The 21458-nt window shown below is 36.2% G+C and overlaps 1 protein-coding gene across 1 annotated transcript in view; it reads right to left on the bottom strand.

Annotated features, from left to right (window-relative positions):
• Positions 1 to 21458, bottom strand: part of ADGRV1 (adhesion G protein-coupled receptor V1) — a 537185-nt gene that overhangs the window by 167775 nt on the left and 347952 nt on the right. Inside the window, exons 84-85 of the mRNA XM_081504948.1 lie at positions 20331 to 20447; positions 9848 to 10026 (exon numbers count right to left, since the gene is read on the bottom strand). Coding sequence (XP_081361074.1) covers positions 9848 to 10026; positions 20331 to 20447 — 296 coding nt within the window. The remainder of the gene's footprint in view (positions 1 to 9847; positions 10027 to 20330; positions 20448 to 21458) is intronic.

Here is a 21458-nt window from a genome sequence, read left to right as displayed (position 1 = left end):
GACAAACTGGAGGATTATTAAATTGAAATGTTTAGGGGTTTTTTTGGTGTGAGTCTGGCAATTAGATTTTGAGCCAGAAGCTAAAAGATTTCTACACTGTGTGAAAAGCCCTGAGAGGAAATACATGCCTTCTCAGAGAGCAGTTCAAATATAAAGTGAATGAACATTTGTCAGTGATGCTGTAAAGATTACTCAAAGATTGAATGGACACTGGATTCAATGCTTTATCAAGTTCCCTTTTCACCTACATTCCCCTTTCTCTGTGGAGAAGAGAATCCAGGGACTTAAGAGAAGCCACGAGGGATGTAAGACAAAGCACCAGCTGGAATTTTTCTCATAGAGATACAGCAATACTCAGAAAAGCTGAAGCTGGTGTTAGGGGAGTTAAAGCTAACATGAGCTAAGAGAATGAGGTAAGGGTGGTAGAATGAGTTTTATAATCGGCAGCTATAAAAGGTCAGATAAACTGAGTATGTTTAGAATAAGAAGTTCAAGAAGCTAATGAGTCTTTGAACAGGAGCTTGAATCATGATATGCTGTTGAGGACATGACTGGAAGTTTATTAAGGCAAGCTGGAGATTTTCCAACCCTTTGGTTACATGATTCTAAGACCCTGTAGGGAAGCATACACTCAATATTTCTTTATTTTGGAGTTCTGAATAAATGAAGAATGCTAGTAGATTGCTACTATTTCTATTCATGCATTTCTCTCTGTGTGTGTACACACACATCCATGTGCAATAATATACCACCCACCTGAGAAAATCCATGAAGAGATCCTGACAACATCTCTCTTCCATAGACTTATACCAATTTTCTCTCATCTTCAGATGATTTTCTCTAAGATGATTTTCTCTAATTTTCTCTAAGAAGATAGGTAAATAGGCTTCCCATATTCACAAATATTTTTTTCATGATTCTCTTTTCAAGTACTTCAATAAAGACTCTCACATAATACCATACGCCCCATACAGCACCACTACTTCTATTTGGTTCTAATTTAGAGTATACAGATTTGTCCTCCGTGTTAACAAGATTTCTCCTAACATAGCTAGCAAAATTAGATTGTTTTCAGAGGATTGTGTTATTTATAAAACAGGTAATTCAGTTCAGGAGAAGGATAATCAGAATCGGTTATAATTAAGATTTGCTAAGAATATTGAAAATAAAACATGATACCAAACATACTAAGAAACTAAAATACTTAAAAAAAAAAAAAGCAATCGATTTTTAAATTGTTAGGCATTTTTTTTTTATCACAAGCAAACAAATACTTAGCTCAAATAGAAGAGAATTCTGTTATGCTTTAGCACATAGTATTAATAGCTACTCAATAAATGATTTACTGATTTTTCTTTAAGTTTGAATTCATACAACTTAGCAAGAAAGAGGAAAATGCAAGTGATTGGGAAGTACAAAACAACCTATCAGAGTTAAATCACTTTTACTGTTATTGACATTTATTAATCTGTCAGGGTCTTAGAGCTCAGAGGTAGGGATACTGGAATATTGAGATAAGTAACTATTCACTGTCCTCTCCTCTGGCACTCATTCTCAGTCATTCTATCCTTCCACAGTCCCAGATTAATAGCAAGTTATGTCTTTAGGGACAATTTCTCAGGCCCATATTCCCTTGGCTTCCATCCTGGCTTCTGACTCAGTGCTATACTCTTTTTCCTCTGCACTTGGTATGATAAAGCTAGAGATTCTTCAGATTTTTTCCTTTCCCTAAAGCAGCTGAGAAGCCAATCCAAGAAAAATAGGTGGCTACTTCCAAAGACACTAAATATAAACCACTTAAAAGGGACTACCTCTGAGTATTCTCAATAGACTTACATCTGGTAACTAATGGAAATCAATCAAGGATAGATTTCATTTACTTTAGCTTTACTTTAGTTAAGCACGTTTCAATTATAAGACTAAAAAAACAACTAGAGGAGTTTCTAGCACAATTTTCAAGAAGTTATGAAAATGTCTTTAAAAAAACCTTTAAAGTATAGAAGTCTTCTTTTGTTAACTTTGAGTATAGTATAATTTTTCATAGATTCGTAGGATTACCTGGCTTAGTGACAAAGAATCAGTAACAAGTCTATACTGGATGCTCTACTTCATAGACAAAACTAAATTGAATATTTTATAGGCTCTTTAAAATCTTTCTCCAAATCATGTTGTGCAATTTAGGTCTAGATTCAAAAATCCACTGGTCTTGGTGAATTAGAATTTTTATCTAAAGAAAACTTTTTCCTTATAAGATACGGCAAATCTCACACAGTATTTAAAATGTTTAGACATTAGTATCATTTGGTGACTTCCAGGTATTTTAGAACAGGGTTTCCCAGGTGGCTCAGATGGTAAAGAATCTGCCAGCAATGTAGGAGACCTGGGTTCGATCCCTTGGTCGGGAAGATCCCCTGGAGAAGGGCATGGCAACCCACTCCAGTAGTTTTCCCTGGAGTGTTCCATGGGCAGAGGAGCCCAGTGGCCTACAGTCTATGGGGTCACAAAGAGTCAGACACAACTGAGAGACTAACACACACACAAGTATTTTAGATACATTTTGCTAATAATTTTACTGTGTAAAATTGTATTATACATAAATTATTGCATAGAGAAAGCATGAAATTTTTCTCTATACCCACATTTGTATACATTTACCTTGGTTGTTAAGGCTTTTCTTTTTTCTAGTTCAGTTACTTCCACCAAGGGAAAAATTAAACTCTACATTCTTCACAAATTTATTGTTTTTACCTTATATTCTGGGGTTAATCACTGACCTCCAGGCTGAATTTAAATTTGCATAATTAACTTCATCAAATACTCATAATATAGTATGATTGGTACAATCACAGGATTTATGAAAAGTTCTGAGTCTACCAAGAGTATATATGAGGCAGTGCTTCCATCTGAAAATAGATACTTCAAACAGCTGATATTTAAGCTGGCGTTTAGAGGGAAAAACAGGTATTTGGGGGGCAGACATAAGGAAAGCATTTGAGATATAGAAGATGTAGTTAAAGGTGCAGGTGTAAGAGACCGTGGGAAATGTCAAGAGACTTAGTTACAAAGGGTAACCAGAAAGGATGGGTGGGAAGGGTGCTGAAAGAAGCTAGTTCAACAGTGTAGAGTCAACTGTGGATAACCTAACATCCATGACCTTGAGGTGATGAAAAATAACTTGAATTTTAAGCATCAGACTTATATAATCATTTCCATATTTCAAAATTTAGTGGATGGGTTATCAAAGGAAGAAATTAGAGATAACAACACAAGTTAAAAGGTAATCCAACAGACTAAACAAAGATGACACAGATGAACTGAAGAGATGGTGATGAAATAAGACATGAAAATGATGAAGAAGGTTAGGAAAATATTTAAGAAGTTGGGTTGGGAAACAATTCGTGATTAATAGGATGTGAAATATAAGGGGGAAAAAAGTAGAAAAACTCTCAAGTTCACAGCTTGAGAACCCTGGAAGACTGAGGACTTTTCATAGAGACTGTAGGTCAAAGCACATATTTAAGAGATTAATTTTAACCTTGCTGAATATAAGATAGCCATGTGTCATCTGGTAAAGATGTTTATTGGACTTCTGAGTAAATAACAGATGGGGACAATATTATTTGAGGACAAATAATAGATGTCCCCAAACTACACTTATAGAGACCTTCTCCAAAAAAACACATAAGAAAACTATCAAAAATTAAAGACAAAGAAAGAATCTTAAAAAGCAGCAAGAGAGAAAAAAGCTTGTAACCTATAAGGAAATCTCCATAATGTCATCTGTGGATTTCTCAGCAGAGACCTTAGAGATATCCCAGAAAGGAGTGGAATGATATATTCAAAGTGCAGAAAGAGAAACCTACCAACCAACAATACCCTACTTGGCAAAGCTGTCAGTTAGAAAAGACAAAGACCAAAGGAACTCATCATTACTAGGCTCACCTTACAAGAAAAGCTGAAAGGAGTTCTTCAAGCTGAAAAGAAAGGACACTAATTACTCACATGAAAACATACAAAAATATACAACATACTGGTAAAGGTAAGTATATAGTCAAATTCAGAATATTCTGATACAGTAATTAGGCAGTGTGTTGACAATGTAACTCTATTTAAAAGGTTAAAGGACACAAGTATTAAAAATAACTATACTGCATTAATTTGTTAATAAATACACAATACAAAGTGATGTAAAGTGTGGCCCCAAAAAGTAAAATGGAGTAGTAAAAGCAGTTTTTGTATGTAGATGAAGTTGCTATTAGTATAAAATTTAATGTTACATTAGTAAGATATTTTATGTAAGCTTCATGGTAACCATGAAGCAAAAATCTATAGTAGACTCATAAAGGATAAAGAGAAGGAAATCAAAACATATCACTATGGAAAATCACCAATTCAAAAAGGAAGATTAGCAAGAGAAGTGGAAAAGAACAAAGGAACAATAAAATAGCCAAAAAACAGTAAGATGCATCAGTAAGTCCTTATCAATAATTACTCTAAATGTAAATAGATGCATGAGACAAATGCTCAGGGCTGGGGCAATGGGATGACCCAGAGGGATGGGATGGGGAGGGAGGTGGGAGGGGGGTTCAGGATGGGGAGCACATGTAAACCCATGGCTGATTCATGTCAATGTAAGGCAAAAACCACTACAATATTGTAAAGAAATTAGCCCCCAACTAAAATAAATAAATTTATTAAAAAAAAAAAGTTCCCAATAAAAAATAAATAAATAAATAAATAAATGTAAATAGATTAAATTCTCCAATATAAAGGAACAAAATGCTGGATAGATTTTTTTAAAAAGACCCAAATATATGCTGCCTACAAGAGATTCACTTCACCTTTATGGACACACATGGGCTTACGTGAAGGGATGAAAAGAGATATTCCATCAAGTAGAAAGTGAAAGTGAGTAGGGGTAGCGATACTCATACAACTAGACTAACTCAGAAGGTGCAGCAAGAGATAGAGAAGACGGCCACGATACAGTGACAAAGGGCCAGTTAATCAGGAGGATATAGTAATCACAAATACACGTACCAACATCAGAGAACCCAAATATACTCAGCAAATACTAACCAATCTAAAAGGAGAAGTGGACAAAAACACAGTAATAGCAGGAGACTTCAACATCCCACTTTCAACAATGGATACATCACCCAGTCAAATAATCAATAAGGGAATGTTGGACTTGAGCTATTCTTTATTATTATTATTTTTTTGGTTGTTCATCAGTTCTGTTTTTATTTATTTATTTATTTTAATTGGAGGCTAATTACTTTACAACCAAACGGACCTAAAAGGCATATAGAACATGTCATCCAACAGCAGAATATACACTCTTCTCAAGTGCACATTGGACATTCTCTAGGATAGATCATATGTTAGGCCACAAAATCAGTCAACAAGTTTTAAAATACTCAAGTCATATCAAATATCTTTGCTAACCACAATAGTATGGAACTAGAAATCAATACAGGAAGAAAATTGGAAAATTCACAAATATGTGGAAATTAAACAATATACTCCTAAGCAACCAATGAGTCAAAGTGGAAATCAAAAGGGAAATTAATAAAAAAATCTTAAAAACAGAAAACAATATACCAAACTCATGGGATGAAGCAAAAGCAATTCTAAGATAAAGTTTATAGTGATAGAAGCCTACATGAAGAAAAAAGAAAGATCTCAAATAAACAATCTAACTTTAAACCTCAAGGAACTAGAAAAAGAAAAATCTAAGCCCAAAGTTAGCAGAAGGAAGGAAATAATAAAGATCACAAACTGTTGGTGGGAATCTAAATTGTTACAATCACTGTAGAAAACAATATGGAGGTTCCTGAAAAAGTTAAAAATATAACTATCATAAGATCCAATCCCATTTCTGGGTATGTACATAGAGGTAATGAAATCAGGATTGTGAAGAGATATCTGCACCCCCAAGTTCATAGCAGTGATATTCATAGTAGCAAAGATATAGAAACAACCTAAGACTGTCTATGAATGAATGGATAAATATGTGAGATAGACATTGCAATATATACAATACATTACAATATTATTCAGTCACAAGAAAGGAAATCCTGCCACATGCAACAATACAGATAGATCTCTAGAGCATTATGCTAAGTGAAATAATTTAGACAGAGGAAGATAGATATTATATAACCTTATTTATATGAGGAATGTTAAAAAAGTTGAACTCATAGAAACAGGTTAGAATGGTGGATGCTATGATCCAAGGATGGGAAAAGTGGAGAGATGTTGGTCAAAAGGCACAAACTGCTAGTTATAAATAACTTCTGGGGATCCAATGTATAGCTATATTTAACAATAATATATTATGTACTTGCAAGTTGTTAAGAGAAGAAATCTTAAATGTTCTTATCACACACAAACACACACACACACAAAGTAATTATGTGAGGTGATGGAAGTGTTAACCATCTTATTATGATAATTAATTCACAACAGATATGAGTATCAAATCATCACACTGGATACCTTAAACATAAAATTATATATGTAAATTATATCACCACAAAGTTGGGGAAATTTCTTTTAAATAAATAAAATAAATACATAGTATGGAGCACATAGTAAACAAATCAAGTAAGATAAGTAGAATAAATAAAAAAAGAAAAATTAGATGAAACCTAAAAATAAAAATACATTAAGAAAATGAGCAATGAAATTGAAAATAAATGCACAATTGAGAATATCAAGAAGTCAAAAGTTGAATTTGGGAAAAAACAATAATATTCACAGCAAGACTGATCAAGAGATAAAAAATGAGAGAAGATACTAATTATTAATATCAAGAATGAAAAAAAGATCCGTTCCTACAAACACTAAAAAATTTGAATAGGTAGATGAAATAGCAGCATCCCTAGAAAAAAGGACAATTTATCAAAATGACACAGAAAGAACTGCATACAGAAAATATGAATAGTTCTATATGTTTAAAAGAAAATGAATCTGTAATTAAAAGTCTTCCTGCAAAGAAAACATGAGGCCTAGCTGGCTTCATGTGTGACTTCTTCAAAAATAATAAAGAAGAGATAACACTAAACTTGTAAACTTTTTCAGCTAATAGGAAAAGAGAGATCACTTCCTGGTTTTATGTAATTATCATAATCTTGGTTCCAAAATTTGACTAAAGCATTGTAACAACTTGAATATATTAATGCATTAGAGATCTACTTAGGGAAAATTCTGAACTAAAAAAGTTTTATTACTACAAACAACTACTGCACAACAGATGCCCTACTATTTTACAACCACAAGTCATATCATCCCCAGAGGAAAGGCATGTTTTTAAATGATTATATAAGCATAAAATATTTTACATAAATATTTTACAAAATAACATAGTAGTGATTCTTTCTGACACTGAGATTAAAGCAATATCAAAAAATACAAATTTTTTTAAAAACTGGAATAAATTCACATGAATATTATATGTGAATGAAGAAGCAAAATAAACTATACTAACCGAACAAAGTTTCAATAATCCTATAATGTTAAGACTGGGAAAAAGGTTAATATATTTTACATTTCATTTATTATAGCTGAGTTGGTAATAAAGAACTTTCTGCACAAGCCTCAGAGGCAAATATTTTAAGACTCAGTTGATTTGGACATTCTTGTATAAACAGTTTATTTCTCTCTTTAAAAATCCTTTTAGAAGCATCAAGAGGTAGTTTCTTCTAATTAACATCACTTGCATTGGGTCCCATTTATCCAGCCTGGGTGTATACACATGTGATGCTAAAACTACCACCAAATAATCCTGCCTTGCCAGGGAGCTCATGAAAGAGATGGCTGCTGGCCACCAGGATTTGTCTCATGGTTACTTTCTATTTGACAAAGAAAGATGCAGAACTTTCTGAAATTAATCCTGGCAGTCCAAGATTTAAATTAAAGTCAGGAGTAGTAAAGGTCATAATGAACTTATCTACAAAACGGAAGGAGAGTCACAGATGTAGAAAACAAATTTATGGTTACAAGGGGATGAGGGAGGGAAGGGATAAACTGGGAGACTGGGATTGACATATACCTACTGCTGCAGCTGCTGCTGCTGCTGCTAAGTCGCTTCAGTCGTGTTCGACTCTGTGCGACCCCATAGATGGCAGCCCACTGGGCTCCTCCGTCCCTGGGATTCTCCAGGCAAGAACACCAGAGTGGGTTGCCATTTCCTTCTCCAATATACACACTACTACATATAAAATAGATAACTAATAAGAACCTGCTATACAGAATAGGAAACTCTACTCAATACTCTGTAATGGCCTATCCAGGAAAAGGATGAAAAAAAAAAGAGAGGGATATATGTATAACTGATTCACTTGGCTGTACACCTGAAACTAATACAACATGGCAAATCAACTATATTCCAATAAAATTTATTTTATTTTTTATAAACATTAAAAAATAAATGGCCATGCTGGGTCTTAGCTGTGGCATGTGGGACCTTTAGCTGCAGCCTGTGAACTCTTAGTTGGGACAGGTGGGATCTACCTCCCTGACCAGGGATCAAACCCAGGCCGTCCGCATTGGGAGCATGAAGTCTTAGCTACTAGACCACCAGGGAAGTCCCTCCAACAAAAAATTTTTAAATGTCATAGTATAATTGTAAAAAGACACAACTACTCCTTTCTAGAAGATCAGGCTTTGAGAATTTTATATGGACAAAGTATAATACTATATTTTAATACAGTTGTTGTAATACTACAAATTAATGAGCATGAGGGAATCTTATTGAATTTAAATAAAAAGACAAAACTACTATATACGGTATCTCAATAGGTGTGTGTGTATTACATAGTTAATATCCTTTGGTCAAAAGGGGTGCGGGATGTTAGCATGTTACCTCTGTGTGAAGTGTATCTGCACACATCAATAACAAGCATTAATTAAGTATATAAAGGATGATTATAACTGATCATAGGCAATAATAACATTAAAATAACTTCTGCTTATATAGTGCTTTCATTTTAAAAGACTTTTCACATCTATTACCTAATTATTTTCTTCACGATAACCTGTGAGATAAAGAGGTAATACTGTCCTCATAAGATTGCAACTAGGCTATTCTTTCTCACTTACAAATGTTACTTTGTCCTCTGAATCCTCATTACACCAAGGGAGTTGATTAACCTTTATTATCACAAAGGTTTTTGAAGGGGTTGAGCGGTCCTCAAAGTTGTAAGATACCAGATTCAGGATTAAGGCGTGCATATACATACACGTATAAAGATCTGTTAGATTTCAAGACTTTAGTGTACTTTAATAAGAATGTATCAGAAGGACCTAGTTGACCATGGCTCCTTCCCATGCACTCTTGCAGCCATTCTCCATTCACTCTGACATAGTTTTTTTGTATTTAGGCATCTTATGGATGAAGGTACCTGCCAAACTCTGCTCTCCCTCCCAAAAGCATCAGACTCCTTAGACAAGGTGCCACACTCCAAAGTTTCCACTGATCACATTCTTGATCAAAATTTTCATAGTTCCCTGATTTCACTGGGTATTTTTGGTTTGTCACAATCTAACAAACTAAACTATGGTAAGGTATCAATATAAATGGCTATGAACTGTTGGATACATCAACCCACCTGAGAAAACGGCATCTATCAAAGGGACTGAAGAGGCAACAGTTCTTGATTTGAGGAAAGAATCAGAAGAAGGAGAGATTTAGATGGTGTGGCAGGAGAACAAACGTCCTCATGGCGCTTCTTCAGTTGGAACCCCTAGTCAATGGCTCCCAGCATCTATCAGTAGCGTCGCGGGGGTACACGAGGGTACACGAGGGCTGAGGAGGCAGTGTGCGCTGCCTGGATGTACTTACAGGTCTCCGTGGACGAGTCCATAGATCTGTGGCATGCTCTGATGATAGACTGCTCTCAAAACAACTATGAGGAGGATCACCACTAAAGCTGGGAGTCCCCAGCTCAGAAGGAGAAAGAGCAGATAGCGTCTTTCTGTGCGCTCATCATTCATCACCAGCACGTACCAGAAATTCACAGACTGAGGAAGAAAGAGAACATCAAATGAGCAGGTCTGATGGCTCAGGACACACTCACATGGCTCAGACATGAAGAGTTACCGACCAACAAAGGGCCGGGATCTACTCAAGGATTAAAGTTCTGACTTGATTTTTTAATTAGCTCACACATTCATTTTTTTCCATACAAGAAATTCACGGTATCCCAAAAGTCTGGAAACATTGGGAAATACTTAGTGTATCTATGTTACTTTATATTTTGCTTCATTTGTTTTGATTTACTCTCGGTCATAATCAACTGTCACGGTTCTGTAAATGTGTGCTTGAAGAAACCCAAGCTTATATTCAAACCTACTTTCCGTGTGAACAGCTTCGTGAGGATGATGAAGTAAACGGACCTTTGTTCCAGACTTTTAAACAATCTTTTACTTATTGAGAGCTGATCAGGTGGGAGAATCAGACACCAATCCAGGGAATGGGGAGATAGTTGTGACCACAGCCGCAGGTCTCAGTTCCCAGCGGGAGACAGACAAGTAAACAAAAAATGTTTGCATGGAGAAAAATGTACCGTGATGGTCTAGGTTTTACGGCCATTTTTCTTTCCCAATTAATACTCTCTTTTTCATTCATTTATTTGATAAACATTATTAAGAGCATACTGAATTTCAAAGGCCCATCTAAGCACTGGGACTATAAAAGTAGCAGAGATGACAGAGGTATTTACCTTCTTGAATCTTCCAGACAGAAGGAATCTGAGGCCTAGAAATGTTACTCTTGGTCCCAAATCACACCTAGCCGTGTATGGAAGTCAAATCTAGAACTTATATAGTCTGCCTTCTAGTGTTCTTTTTCCATGAGAGTACTTATGTTTAATTATCATTTATTACAGAAACAACATTGAAAGTCATATCATACATATTTCACACAATGATGCTTATCCACTAGCTAAATCCCCTTCCTCAGCTTCATATGGCAGAGAGAGTGTGGGTACAGATTAATCATATACATACGTTTTTATACGCTAAAGGGATAACTTGGGCAAGTGACAACAATCCCAGGGCCTCAGTTTCTTCATGCACACAACAAACTTATAAAGATTACATAAGACACTATATACAAAATGCTAAGCACATAGTCATCACTGGAAAATGGGATCGCCTCACTTAAATCTCCCATTAAATTGTCAGACGGTGTGAAAGACAAAAGAGAAATAGTTAAAGACCAAAAGTATACAGTGATACAATGGAAACTCTTCTATGTGAAAAACAACATGCCTAATGTTCCTGGGAAGGTTTTCAGATGTTTTACTGAGGCTTCCAAGTAAGATTCTATCTGGACCAAATTAGCCTTGGGGGATTAGTATTGACTGGCCAAAAGCAGGAAAGGATAAAAATGTTTGGTTACTTGAAGATTTTTGTGTCTGAATTTTATTTCCTGTCAGCACTCCGTATCTTTGTGTACATCTGCTTATATCGGTTAAGTATGAAGCCTGGCTTGAGTTGTTACTTATGTAAATTTGTTCTGAGTTTTTTAAAAAATGGCCCAAGAGGCTTTTTTCCTCCTTTCTATTATTAGTTAGGTGGTGGTGGTTTAGTCCCTAAGTTATGTCCAACTCTTGCGACCTCATATACTGTAGCCCGCCAGGCTCCTCTGTCCATAGGATTCTCCAGGCAAGAAGTAGCATGGGTTGCCATTTCCTTCTCCAGAGGATCTTCCTGACCCAGGAATCAAACACGGGTCTCCCGCATTACAGGCAGATTCTTTACCAACTGAGCTATGAAGGAAGTCCTTAGTGAAGGGACATGACTCAAACAGGTGGGACTGGACCAAGTGTCTGATGCTAGAGTGGTCGATACTGTCTGTTTAAAGAAAGAAAATTCATGCCAAGTAAGGATGACTAACCTATCCCCAAAATAAAAGTATGGGTCATTTATTTTAAATAGACGTTGTATATATCCTTATAACAGAGTAACTTGGTGGTGCAGTCGGCAGAAGAATCAGGAAAGAGAGTACAGACTGGTAAATGACTTTTAAGTTGATTCATCATGATAAAGATCAGGGCATTTCCAAAATGTCCACTTTTACACAGATGAACATTAGTTCCATCAGTTAGAATCACTGAACCTTTCAGCAGCTGTCTGACCTTTACCTCAGATAAGACTGAGACAAACGTAATTGTGTGTCAGATTTATACACACAAGGCTTCTGCTCCAAAGAGCTCAAGGGACAGTGTCGTTGAATTCTTGAATACTCAGTTAAGCAAATCAAGCTCCGAATGTCAAGAGCTTTTGTCAATTAAAAAAAAAAAATCTTTTTCCTTCTTGAAAGAATCCAATCATTAAGGTCTACTGGAAGGACAGCATTTACCATTGTATGACTTCATTTATTGTGGTTAAAGAATGGAAACATTATGTAATGAAATAACATTTAGTTATTCTGGGACATAGTACATGGCCTAAATCTAAGATTTGTTTTGACTAACTCACTTTAAGTTTTACTTGAATTTTAAATATTTTAACATAGTATGTATGGGAGGTACGTTCTGGAAAGTCTGCCTAGGTCATCAGCCCTCTCTCTCTGAACCCTGTCTCTCTCCTCATATCCTCCCACCCGCCGCCAACACATGAAGGGTGTGCTCATGACCCTGCTCTTCTGCCAAAGCTGTGGATCCGGAGAAGCCTGACCCAGGCTGGAATACACTCATCTGACATTGAATGCCCTGAAATTTTGTGCGAGTCTAAGCTGGTCGACTTAAAAAAAAAAAAAGAAAACATATGAACTTTAGCGGTGAGAGTAGCAAAAAGCATGGTGAAGAGAGAAAGCATGTGTGTGTAGAGAAGAATGGACAATGCCTTCCATTCCACAATGCCTTCCATTCCTGCTCAAGGCTCCCTGAGGTCCAACTATACTTAGACAGCATGGGTTCAATGAGCTAGCCTATATGCTTACTCTCCCTTCTATGATTTGAATGTTTGCTTAAATTAAGTTAGGTTCCTTTATTGTTCTAAAAATTTGAGATATACGTTGCTCTTCTGGAGCATTTGTGTTAAAAGTTCCAGTTACTGCCATTCTCCATAATAAGGTGGGAAGGGAACATTTGAGATATATTCCTTTCCTTGTAATCATGGCTCCTCCTTTATAATTGAGAGAGTATCAAGAGACCATTATCTTTGCATGATATTTCTGTGTTGACAGATATATAGCATATGTGCCTCAGTATCTATGTTTAACCAATGTTAGAACAAAAAAGTTATGAAAATTCAACATAAGTTAAAGGTGTCACTCTCACTCACCAGCATGCTTCATACTGACTGAGAACAGCTTACCACACATACCTATTTCCTGCTAAAGACTAACTGTGAATTGCAATGACAGTATCTAGGTCTCCAATTACATTTCTAGCTCTAGCTTTAAATATTTTGTTAGAACCATATTATGGGGAAGCAACAGTTAGAACTGGACATGGAACAACAGACTGGTTCCAAATAGGAAAAGGAGTATGTCAAGGCTGTATATTGTCACCCTGCTTATTTAACTTACATGCAGTGTACATCATGAGAAACGCTGGGCTGGAGGAAGCACAAGCTGGAATCAAGATTGCCAGGAGAAATATCAATAACCTCAGATATGCAGATGACACCACCCTTATGGCAGAAAGTGAAAAAGAACTAAAGAGCCTCTTGATGAAAGTGAAAGTGGAAAGTGAAAAAGTTGGCTTAAAGCTCAACATTCAGAAAACCAAGATCACGGCATCCAGTCCCATCACTTCATGGCAGATAGATGGGGAAACAGTGGAAACAGTGGCTGACTATTTTTCTGGGCTCCAAAATCACTGCAGATGGTGATTGCAGCCATGAAATTAAAAGACACTTACTCCTTGGAAGGAAACTTATGACCAACTTAGACAGCATATTAAAAAGCAGAGACATTACTTTGTCAGCAAAGGTCTGCCTAGTCAAGGCTATGGTTTTTCCAGTAGTCATGTATGGATGTGAGAGTTGGACTATAAAGAAAGCTGAGTGCCAAAGAATTGATGCTTTTGAAGTGTGGTGTTGGAGAAGGCTCTTGAGAGTCCCTTGGACTGCAAGGAGATCCAACCAGTCCATCCTAAAGGAGATCAGTCCTGGGTGTTTATTGGAAGGACTGATGTTGAGCTGAAACTCCAATACTTTGGCCACCTCATGCGAAGAGATGACTCATTTGAAAAGACTCTGATGCTGGGAAAGATTGAGGGCAGGAGGAGAAGGGGACGACAGAGGATGAGATGGTTTGATGGCATCGCCGACTCAATGGAAATAGGTTTGGGTAAACTCCGGGAGTTGGCAATGGACAGGAAGGCCTGGTGTGCTGCAGTCCATGGGGTCGCAAAGAGTCGGACACGACTGAGCAACTGAACTGAACTGAACTGATGAACCATCTTAGGACATCTTATTTAGAGATATGGAAGCTGAGGTGGTGAGAGAAAAGCATAACTTTTTCATATTTGGGTTAGTTATAGAACAAAGCATCTTGCGAAGACTAAGGTTAAGATTTATTTCCATAGAAAGTCATATAAATACTGATGATTTATTATTTATACAAGGCTTACATTTTGTCTTCATTCCCACCCGCCCCCCCAACTGTATGTGTTAGTGGAGATGCATACTCCTTGTTCAAGCTTGGAGATAACCCATTCTCTCATTTGCCAAAACTAAATGAGAATTTACAAAGGACATTCAGAATAGAAATGGCTAAAACATACCTGTGAGTCAGGGAAAATTAACTGGTGTATACCTTGTAGTACCTAGTAAAATGCTTTGCATACAATCTTTGTTGAGAAGCATAAAATAAATGAAGATGTACACAATTTCAATATGTAACAATTATCACTGAATTTAGTAAAAACTTCATAATTTGGTTTGGTTATTGAGTTTACTCATTTATATGCTACCTTCCCAGAAAGAACTGTAGGATTGACCTGAACTCCTGATGAGAAGGGTCAGCCTGTTGTTTAATACTTGATTAATTGTGTCACCAGAAACCTTGCACTGATATATAACGTCAAGTTTAGTCACAGATCATGGATGCTATTAATTTTGTTATTACCATAGGTTCTTAGTCATTCCTTTCGGAGGAGAATCTAAGAATGTTATCACGTGTCCTTGTTCCAGTTATCCTTCCTTTTAACAACTTTTACAAGGCTTTGTGAAGATTGGAGAATTCAGTATTTCCTGGGTATGTCATTTTATCTTGATAATTACCAGTCTGTTGCCCTTAATACCTTTGATGTTCCCTCAAATTAAATCAATGATGAAAGAAAAACACAGCTAACATTAGCTTTTCCCTTCCTGTTGCCATGCTCTGGCACTAAGCAGTCTTTCTACCAAGGAATAAATCTATGTACATTTGGTTCTTTATAAACTGATTTTACAGAGAAATCAAAGTACAAGAGGTGAATGCTCAAGTACAACTGTGAAATGATTTCCAACTTTATTCTACTATTTTAAAATACGTTCTTAAAGTAAGCTTTAGTTTCAAAATAAAACATTATATTTTTGATTGAGCTGTGTCCCTCAGCATGAAATGAAGAGACTGCAAGGACAATCTAGGCATGGATATTAACTGAAGCATTTTTTTCTACAATTTAACTTGGTGCTAGGAAATGATCCTAACACTGGGCCAAATGAATATACAGGCAAAATTAAGTTTCTAATTACCTATATTATATATTAATACATCAAATAATTTACTTGTGATTTATTTCCTGCCTAGATTAACTCTTGGTCTGGCCATCCATCTGGTAACATGTTTCACGTAGATGTTAAGAGCAAAGACATTAGTTCTAGGAATTTATTCCATGGATATTCTATAAGTAAATAAATATTCAGAGTCCAAGGATGTTCAAGGAAACCTTGTTTATAAAAGCAAAAGTAACTGGAAATAACCAGAACTTCATCACTAGGAGATCAGAAAAATAAATTATGGAATAACTATATTATACTATAGAAAACAAAGTGTATCAGGATAGGATAAATTTATATATACACTATATATATGTGTACATATATATACATATATATATATATATATACTGTATACAAACATATATAGACTATATACACACACAAACACACATATGTTCTTCTTTATATATTTACAAATATTTATATATTTGTGGAATATATCTGGAGGCATACACAGGAAATGATTAACAGTGTTTACCTTCGGGCGTAGGGTGAGGGTAGAGCAGAGGGTGGAAAGCATATGAAAGAGGGAGAAATAGACATAACTCTGCTGGTCAGAGGAAGTGGGAAAGTGCTTCAGTAATTTTACAGAGTGATCTTACATAAAGAGTAAACAGAAGGATAACTCAATTTCCACAGGCAAAGAGGGACTCTGTGAGTTGCATACTCTAAAAACATAAGCAAAATAGCTTGTTACTCTATTTTCATCATGTACAATATGATCTCCCTGTCAGAGAAGAGGGGAGCTTAAAGAAAAAGTCAGGAAAGGGGAAAGCTAAAGCAACAGTCAAGCCCACCAGCTCTGGAGCCAGCTATGCACCACGTCTGCACTTCAGTCAAGAGGTTAGAGGTTATCAGTTTGTTCAGCTTTGCAGCTAGTGTCTGCCTCATTCTTTCAGCCCGCTCTTTCCCCTGTATCAAGCTAACTCTCTTTTGCAAAACAAAGATGTGAATTATATTGGAAAAAGAGTATTCAACATGCTTCAAAACCCATGAATCATTAGCCTATGTATTTTCTTAGCCATTAATATGGTAAATTAATACATATGGAGTGTGCAGTCCGTCCCAGGAACTACTACTCCAAGCTCTCTCCATGTATTCATTCATTTTGTTTTTCCACAATCCTCAAAGACAGGTACCGTTATTATAAATCTACAAATCGAGTCATTCAGTAAGAAAATCTAGGCTCGGAGAAATTATGTTCAACTGCAAAACTGTTCCTTACTTTGAAACAGAATTCAATTTTACTACAATGTACTAAAAGTATGATGTAAAAGTAAAGCAACTCTCCAAGATAAATTCATTTAAATCCATTTATTCTAAGATTGCAGATATAATGCAGATCAAAATAAATAGTCCTTACATGCTGAGCCCAATGATTAAATTAGTAATTAACTTTTTATCATTATAAGCTATACACACACATACATATATCAAATTCTCTATGTTGCTAAAAAATATGAAGTAGAATTATTAACATGTTAACATTCTTTCAGCTATTTCAACTTTGTTCAACTAATAAGACTGGATTAACAGTAGTCTAATCTTTCACGTAATGTTTCAAAAAAAAATTTTAGCTTTAAAAAGATTTTAGTAGACAGTATTTTATAAATGGGAAAATACAGGTTAGTAACGCGACAACCTTTGACCACAAAGTAACTCATTAGCGGTAACCTACCAAGAATAAGTTACTGAATTTTTCCCTTGTGGTCATACCACAAACCATGAAAAATGTGTGGTGTACCACCTAAAACACATTAAACTTCACTGGTACTTTAAATAGTTTTCCTAAGCCATTAGCCATACAGAAATGTAATTAGCTTGTTAACTATGCATCAGCCACAATCATATTTACTCAAAACTTGAAGACATATAGAATACACAAATCTCTATTAAATTGGGTGAAAATGTATATGTGATCCTGTTAACACTCCCCTAAAGCAGGAGATCCACCTAAAACATTATTTGAAAGTCGATCATTTCCCCTTGTTTGAATATATTTCATCGAGTAGATGCTCTCTACTTTCAGATCCAGCTTTTTCAACTTTGAATTTTTTATTGGCTATAAAAGTTCTTGACGTGAATCAAAATTTGCTTCCCTAATTTTTGACCCATTTCTTCTGGCTCTTCCAAATGAAGCTACATAGTCCATTCTTTTCTTTTCTTTCCTATAGCAGCCCTCCCAGTAATTTGTAGACAACCAGCCCATCTCCTTAAGTTGTTTCCAGGTTAGTTATCTCCAGCTGCCTCCAAGTTTCTTACAGGACTGCCTTTCAGCTTCTCGTGGGCTGGTTAACGTTCTTGCTGAAAGTAGCTACAGGGTGCCAAGCCTGTCGGACTATTGTAGATTACACTGTAAACATGGCTCGCTCAGCTGTCTCCATACTGTTATTTATGTAACCCACGCCTGTGTTTCTGTAGTTAACTGTAGTTGCTATGGTTTAAGCAATCTGGACACACATTTGATTGCTACTGAGTTTGGGTTAGATTAAAATTTCAAGATGTTTACATTAATCCCCATCAGATCATGTCTTTCACTCTCATTTTCAAGCTGCCACAGTACAGTTTCACTATATTTGTTCTACCTGTACTCTTAACACAGGCCTCTTATATTTTAGCTAACTTTTCAGCTCTGTATCATCTGCATACCTGACAAAACAGCTTTCTGAGTCTTCACCCAGGTCATTCATCAAAAACTGAATAGGTCAGGGACATGGACAGAGGCCTTCAGCAAACCACTACGGACCTCAGTTCAGGCAGATAAATGACAACACACACAGGATGCATACAAAAAGTTCAACTTAGACAAACTGCTAAAGAGGATCAGAGCATCTTGCAAATGCGATTTTAATTTCAGCAAGTATTTGTTTTATGTTGTATAGTTTAGCTTTGTTTTTTAATTGTTTGGTGGGAGGTTGGAGAACACCATAAACATTCCATAATTAGAACTTCTCAAAGAGTTATAAAACAATAATTCTATGAGTTAGGAATTACTGTCCCCATAATGCAGATTTAGAAACAAAACTTGGAGAGAGTCAATAACTTGATTAAGGTTACAAAGATAAAGACAGAGCCAGAATTCAAACCCAGATGCAGGTCTCTAATTGTTCCCACTAGTTCTATTAACTAAACAGTTCGGTTTTCTTCTCCTTCAGAAGTGAAGTGAAGTGAAGTCGCTCAGTCGTGTCCAACTCTTTGCGACCCCATGGCAGGCTCCTCCATCCATGGGATTTTCCAGGCAAGAAAACTGGAGTGGGCTGCCATTTCCTTCTCCATTCTCCTTTAGAGCTACCTATAATAACATACCTGGGAAAAGATCCCTGCCTTGAGTCTGTATAGTGTTCTCTCTCAATAGTATCACCTCACTTTCCTCCAAAATTGCCAGATGGTAGAAATCCTACATTCGTCTTATTAAACAAGAAAAAAGAATATGCAAGGGGCTGAATGCATCTGTTTACATAAAAAAGTCCACATGCATATTCAGAAACACAAAGGAAAGTATTTCTCATGAAAGACTGAACACTACCACCATGCAGAAATCATTTTCAAAGGCAGCATATTTTAGTTGACCTATTGAATGAGTGACATTAATAGTGCTTAAGTGGATCCAGTTCTCACATTAGCCTCTTTATCAAGCAAATCAGCACTGGGCAATAGAATCTGGAATTTGAGTCAAAAAAGGAGTGCTCAGATCTCTTCCCAACACTTCCCAGCTCCTCAGGAGAGTATGCCGGGTCCCTTTTGGTCTTACTCTGTACTCTCCCAAAGTGATCGCTTCTAAAGCAATGGCTCCATTTTCCACCTCTAAGCCAGCAGTCATCTAGTGTATTTCTTTAGCATGCACCTCTGTTCCGGAATTTACCTCTGCATATTCCACTTCTCTCAGAGTCTCCATTGGAGACCTCACAAGAACTTCACACTCAGCTTGTCTTAAAAAAAAAAAAAAAAACAACTCACCATCTTTCGCCAATCTCCAGCGATCATTATTTCAGTTCAAGGCACTGCTATCCATCCATTCACTCATCACACTGGAACTTGGATAAGCAACCTTCTGCATTACTAATAATGAATCTCTAATCCTGAAGTCCTCCTTTAAAAACCAATTTTCAGAAGCTGTTCACTTCCCTTTGCCCTTTCCTTTCCTCTTTGGTTCATACCACTATGTTCTTTCTCCTGAATCCAGCTAAAGCTGCTTAAATGGCTCCCGATCAACTCTTTCCTGAGCTCAATTCACTACAACAGGAGTTTTTCTAAAATCCAAATCTCATCATGTCACTCTTTTGCTTAAAAATAATTCCATTGACTTATCCTAGAAAAAAAAATTAACGTTTCTTACTATGTCTTACAGGACCCACATCACAAGCCTCATCTCCTACCACTCACTTGTATAACACTACTAGATCTCTTCCCACTTCCTCAGGTTCACTATGCTTTCTAATGCTGCACGGTTTGGCAGGTTTTTCTTACATTGATCTCCTGGGAATGCAGTGATGGACATGTGGAATTACTTCCATTTCAGTATAAAGAATATCAGATATAAAGGCCACTCCGTCTAGATGCCCTGGAAAGTTGAACGGGGTAGAAGGAGGAAATGAGGTACCAACCTGGATGAGCATCCAGCTAAACTGGCAAAGATACAGGTAATGTGTGACTGCGGCAATGGCCGAACAGCTCTCCTCTGTGAGCTGGGGACTTGCATATGCAGATGCCAGAAATACAATCTGTAAGAAACAAATACTTTTATTTTTAAATCATGTTAAAGTCAATCGAGAATATTTTAAAAAAGCAATTTTCTTATTTGAATCAATTGGTCAATGACTCAAAGGGAAAATAAGTTGATTTGTTGCCCAAACTGAGAAGACTAAGTCATCCTGAAAACAAAAATACATGGATTTTTATGTTTCTAAGAAAAAAAATTAATGATATGAAATTATGCTACATGCTGTTTTGGACTGTCATTGGAAATTCTCAGAGTAAATCTTGTTCTTTTCATGGATGGAGGAAAATCATATGAAATATATTTGCTGCTGCTAAGTCGCTTCAGTCATGTCCGACTCTGTGCGACCCCACAGACAGCAGCCCCCAGGCTCCACCATCCCTGGGATTCTCTAGGCAAGAACACTGGAGAGGGTTGCCATTTCCTTCTCCAGTGCATGAAAGGGAGATATATTTACTTAAGTACAAATGAGAAAATAGAGTGGAAGTACCATTCTTTGTGTAAGTCAAACCTCATAGGAGAGAAAAAAAAGAGAGGCAAAATTTCTAAGTTTATTTTTATCTGCATCATCTCGTTAGGAAGTAATTCATGTAATAAAATAGACTTAAAATAAATTTTAAATTTTAAACCCTACAGTTACCTTAATTCTTGGATTTTTATTTCAACTGCCTTCAAGTCTGTTCAGAAGTATCCTTCACAATAAGATCTCTCTTGACTACACTGTTGAAAATTACATCCCCTTTTCTTCTTTATTTCTCACTCACATGATCACCTCTTTTTTTTTTTTTTTTTAAATAGCACTCGCCACTTTCTAACATGTTCTGTAATTTATTTCTTGTTTCTTGGTCATTTTTAGTCTCATTCATTAGAATGCAATCCCTGTAAAGGCAGAATCACTGAATGTTTTACTCACTGTTGTACCCAACGCACATAGCCCAGTATCTGGAACATAGTAGGTACTCTTAAATCTTGTATTGGAGGTACTCAATAAATACTTGTTGAATAAATGGATAAA

This window comes from Giraffa tippelskirchi, chromosome 6 (genome assembly GCF_054371585.1).
Source record: "Giraffa tippelskirchi isolate mGirTip1 chromosome 6, T2T-mGirTip1v1.2.pri, whole genome shotgun sequence".
Classification (NCBI taxonomy): Eukaryota; Metazoa; Chordata; class Mammalia; order Artiodactyla; family Giraffidae; genus Giraffa; species Giraffa tippelskirchi.
This window is presented reverse-complemented; position numbering and strand designations above follow the sequence as displayed.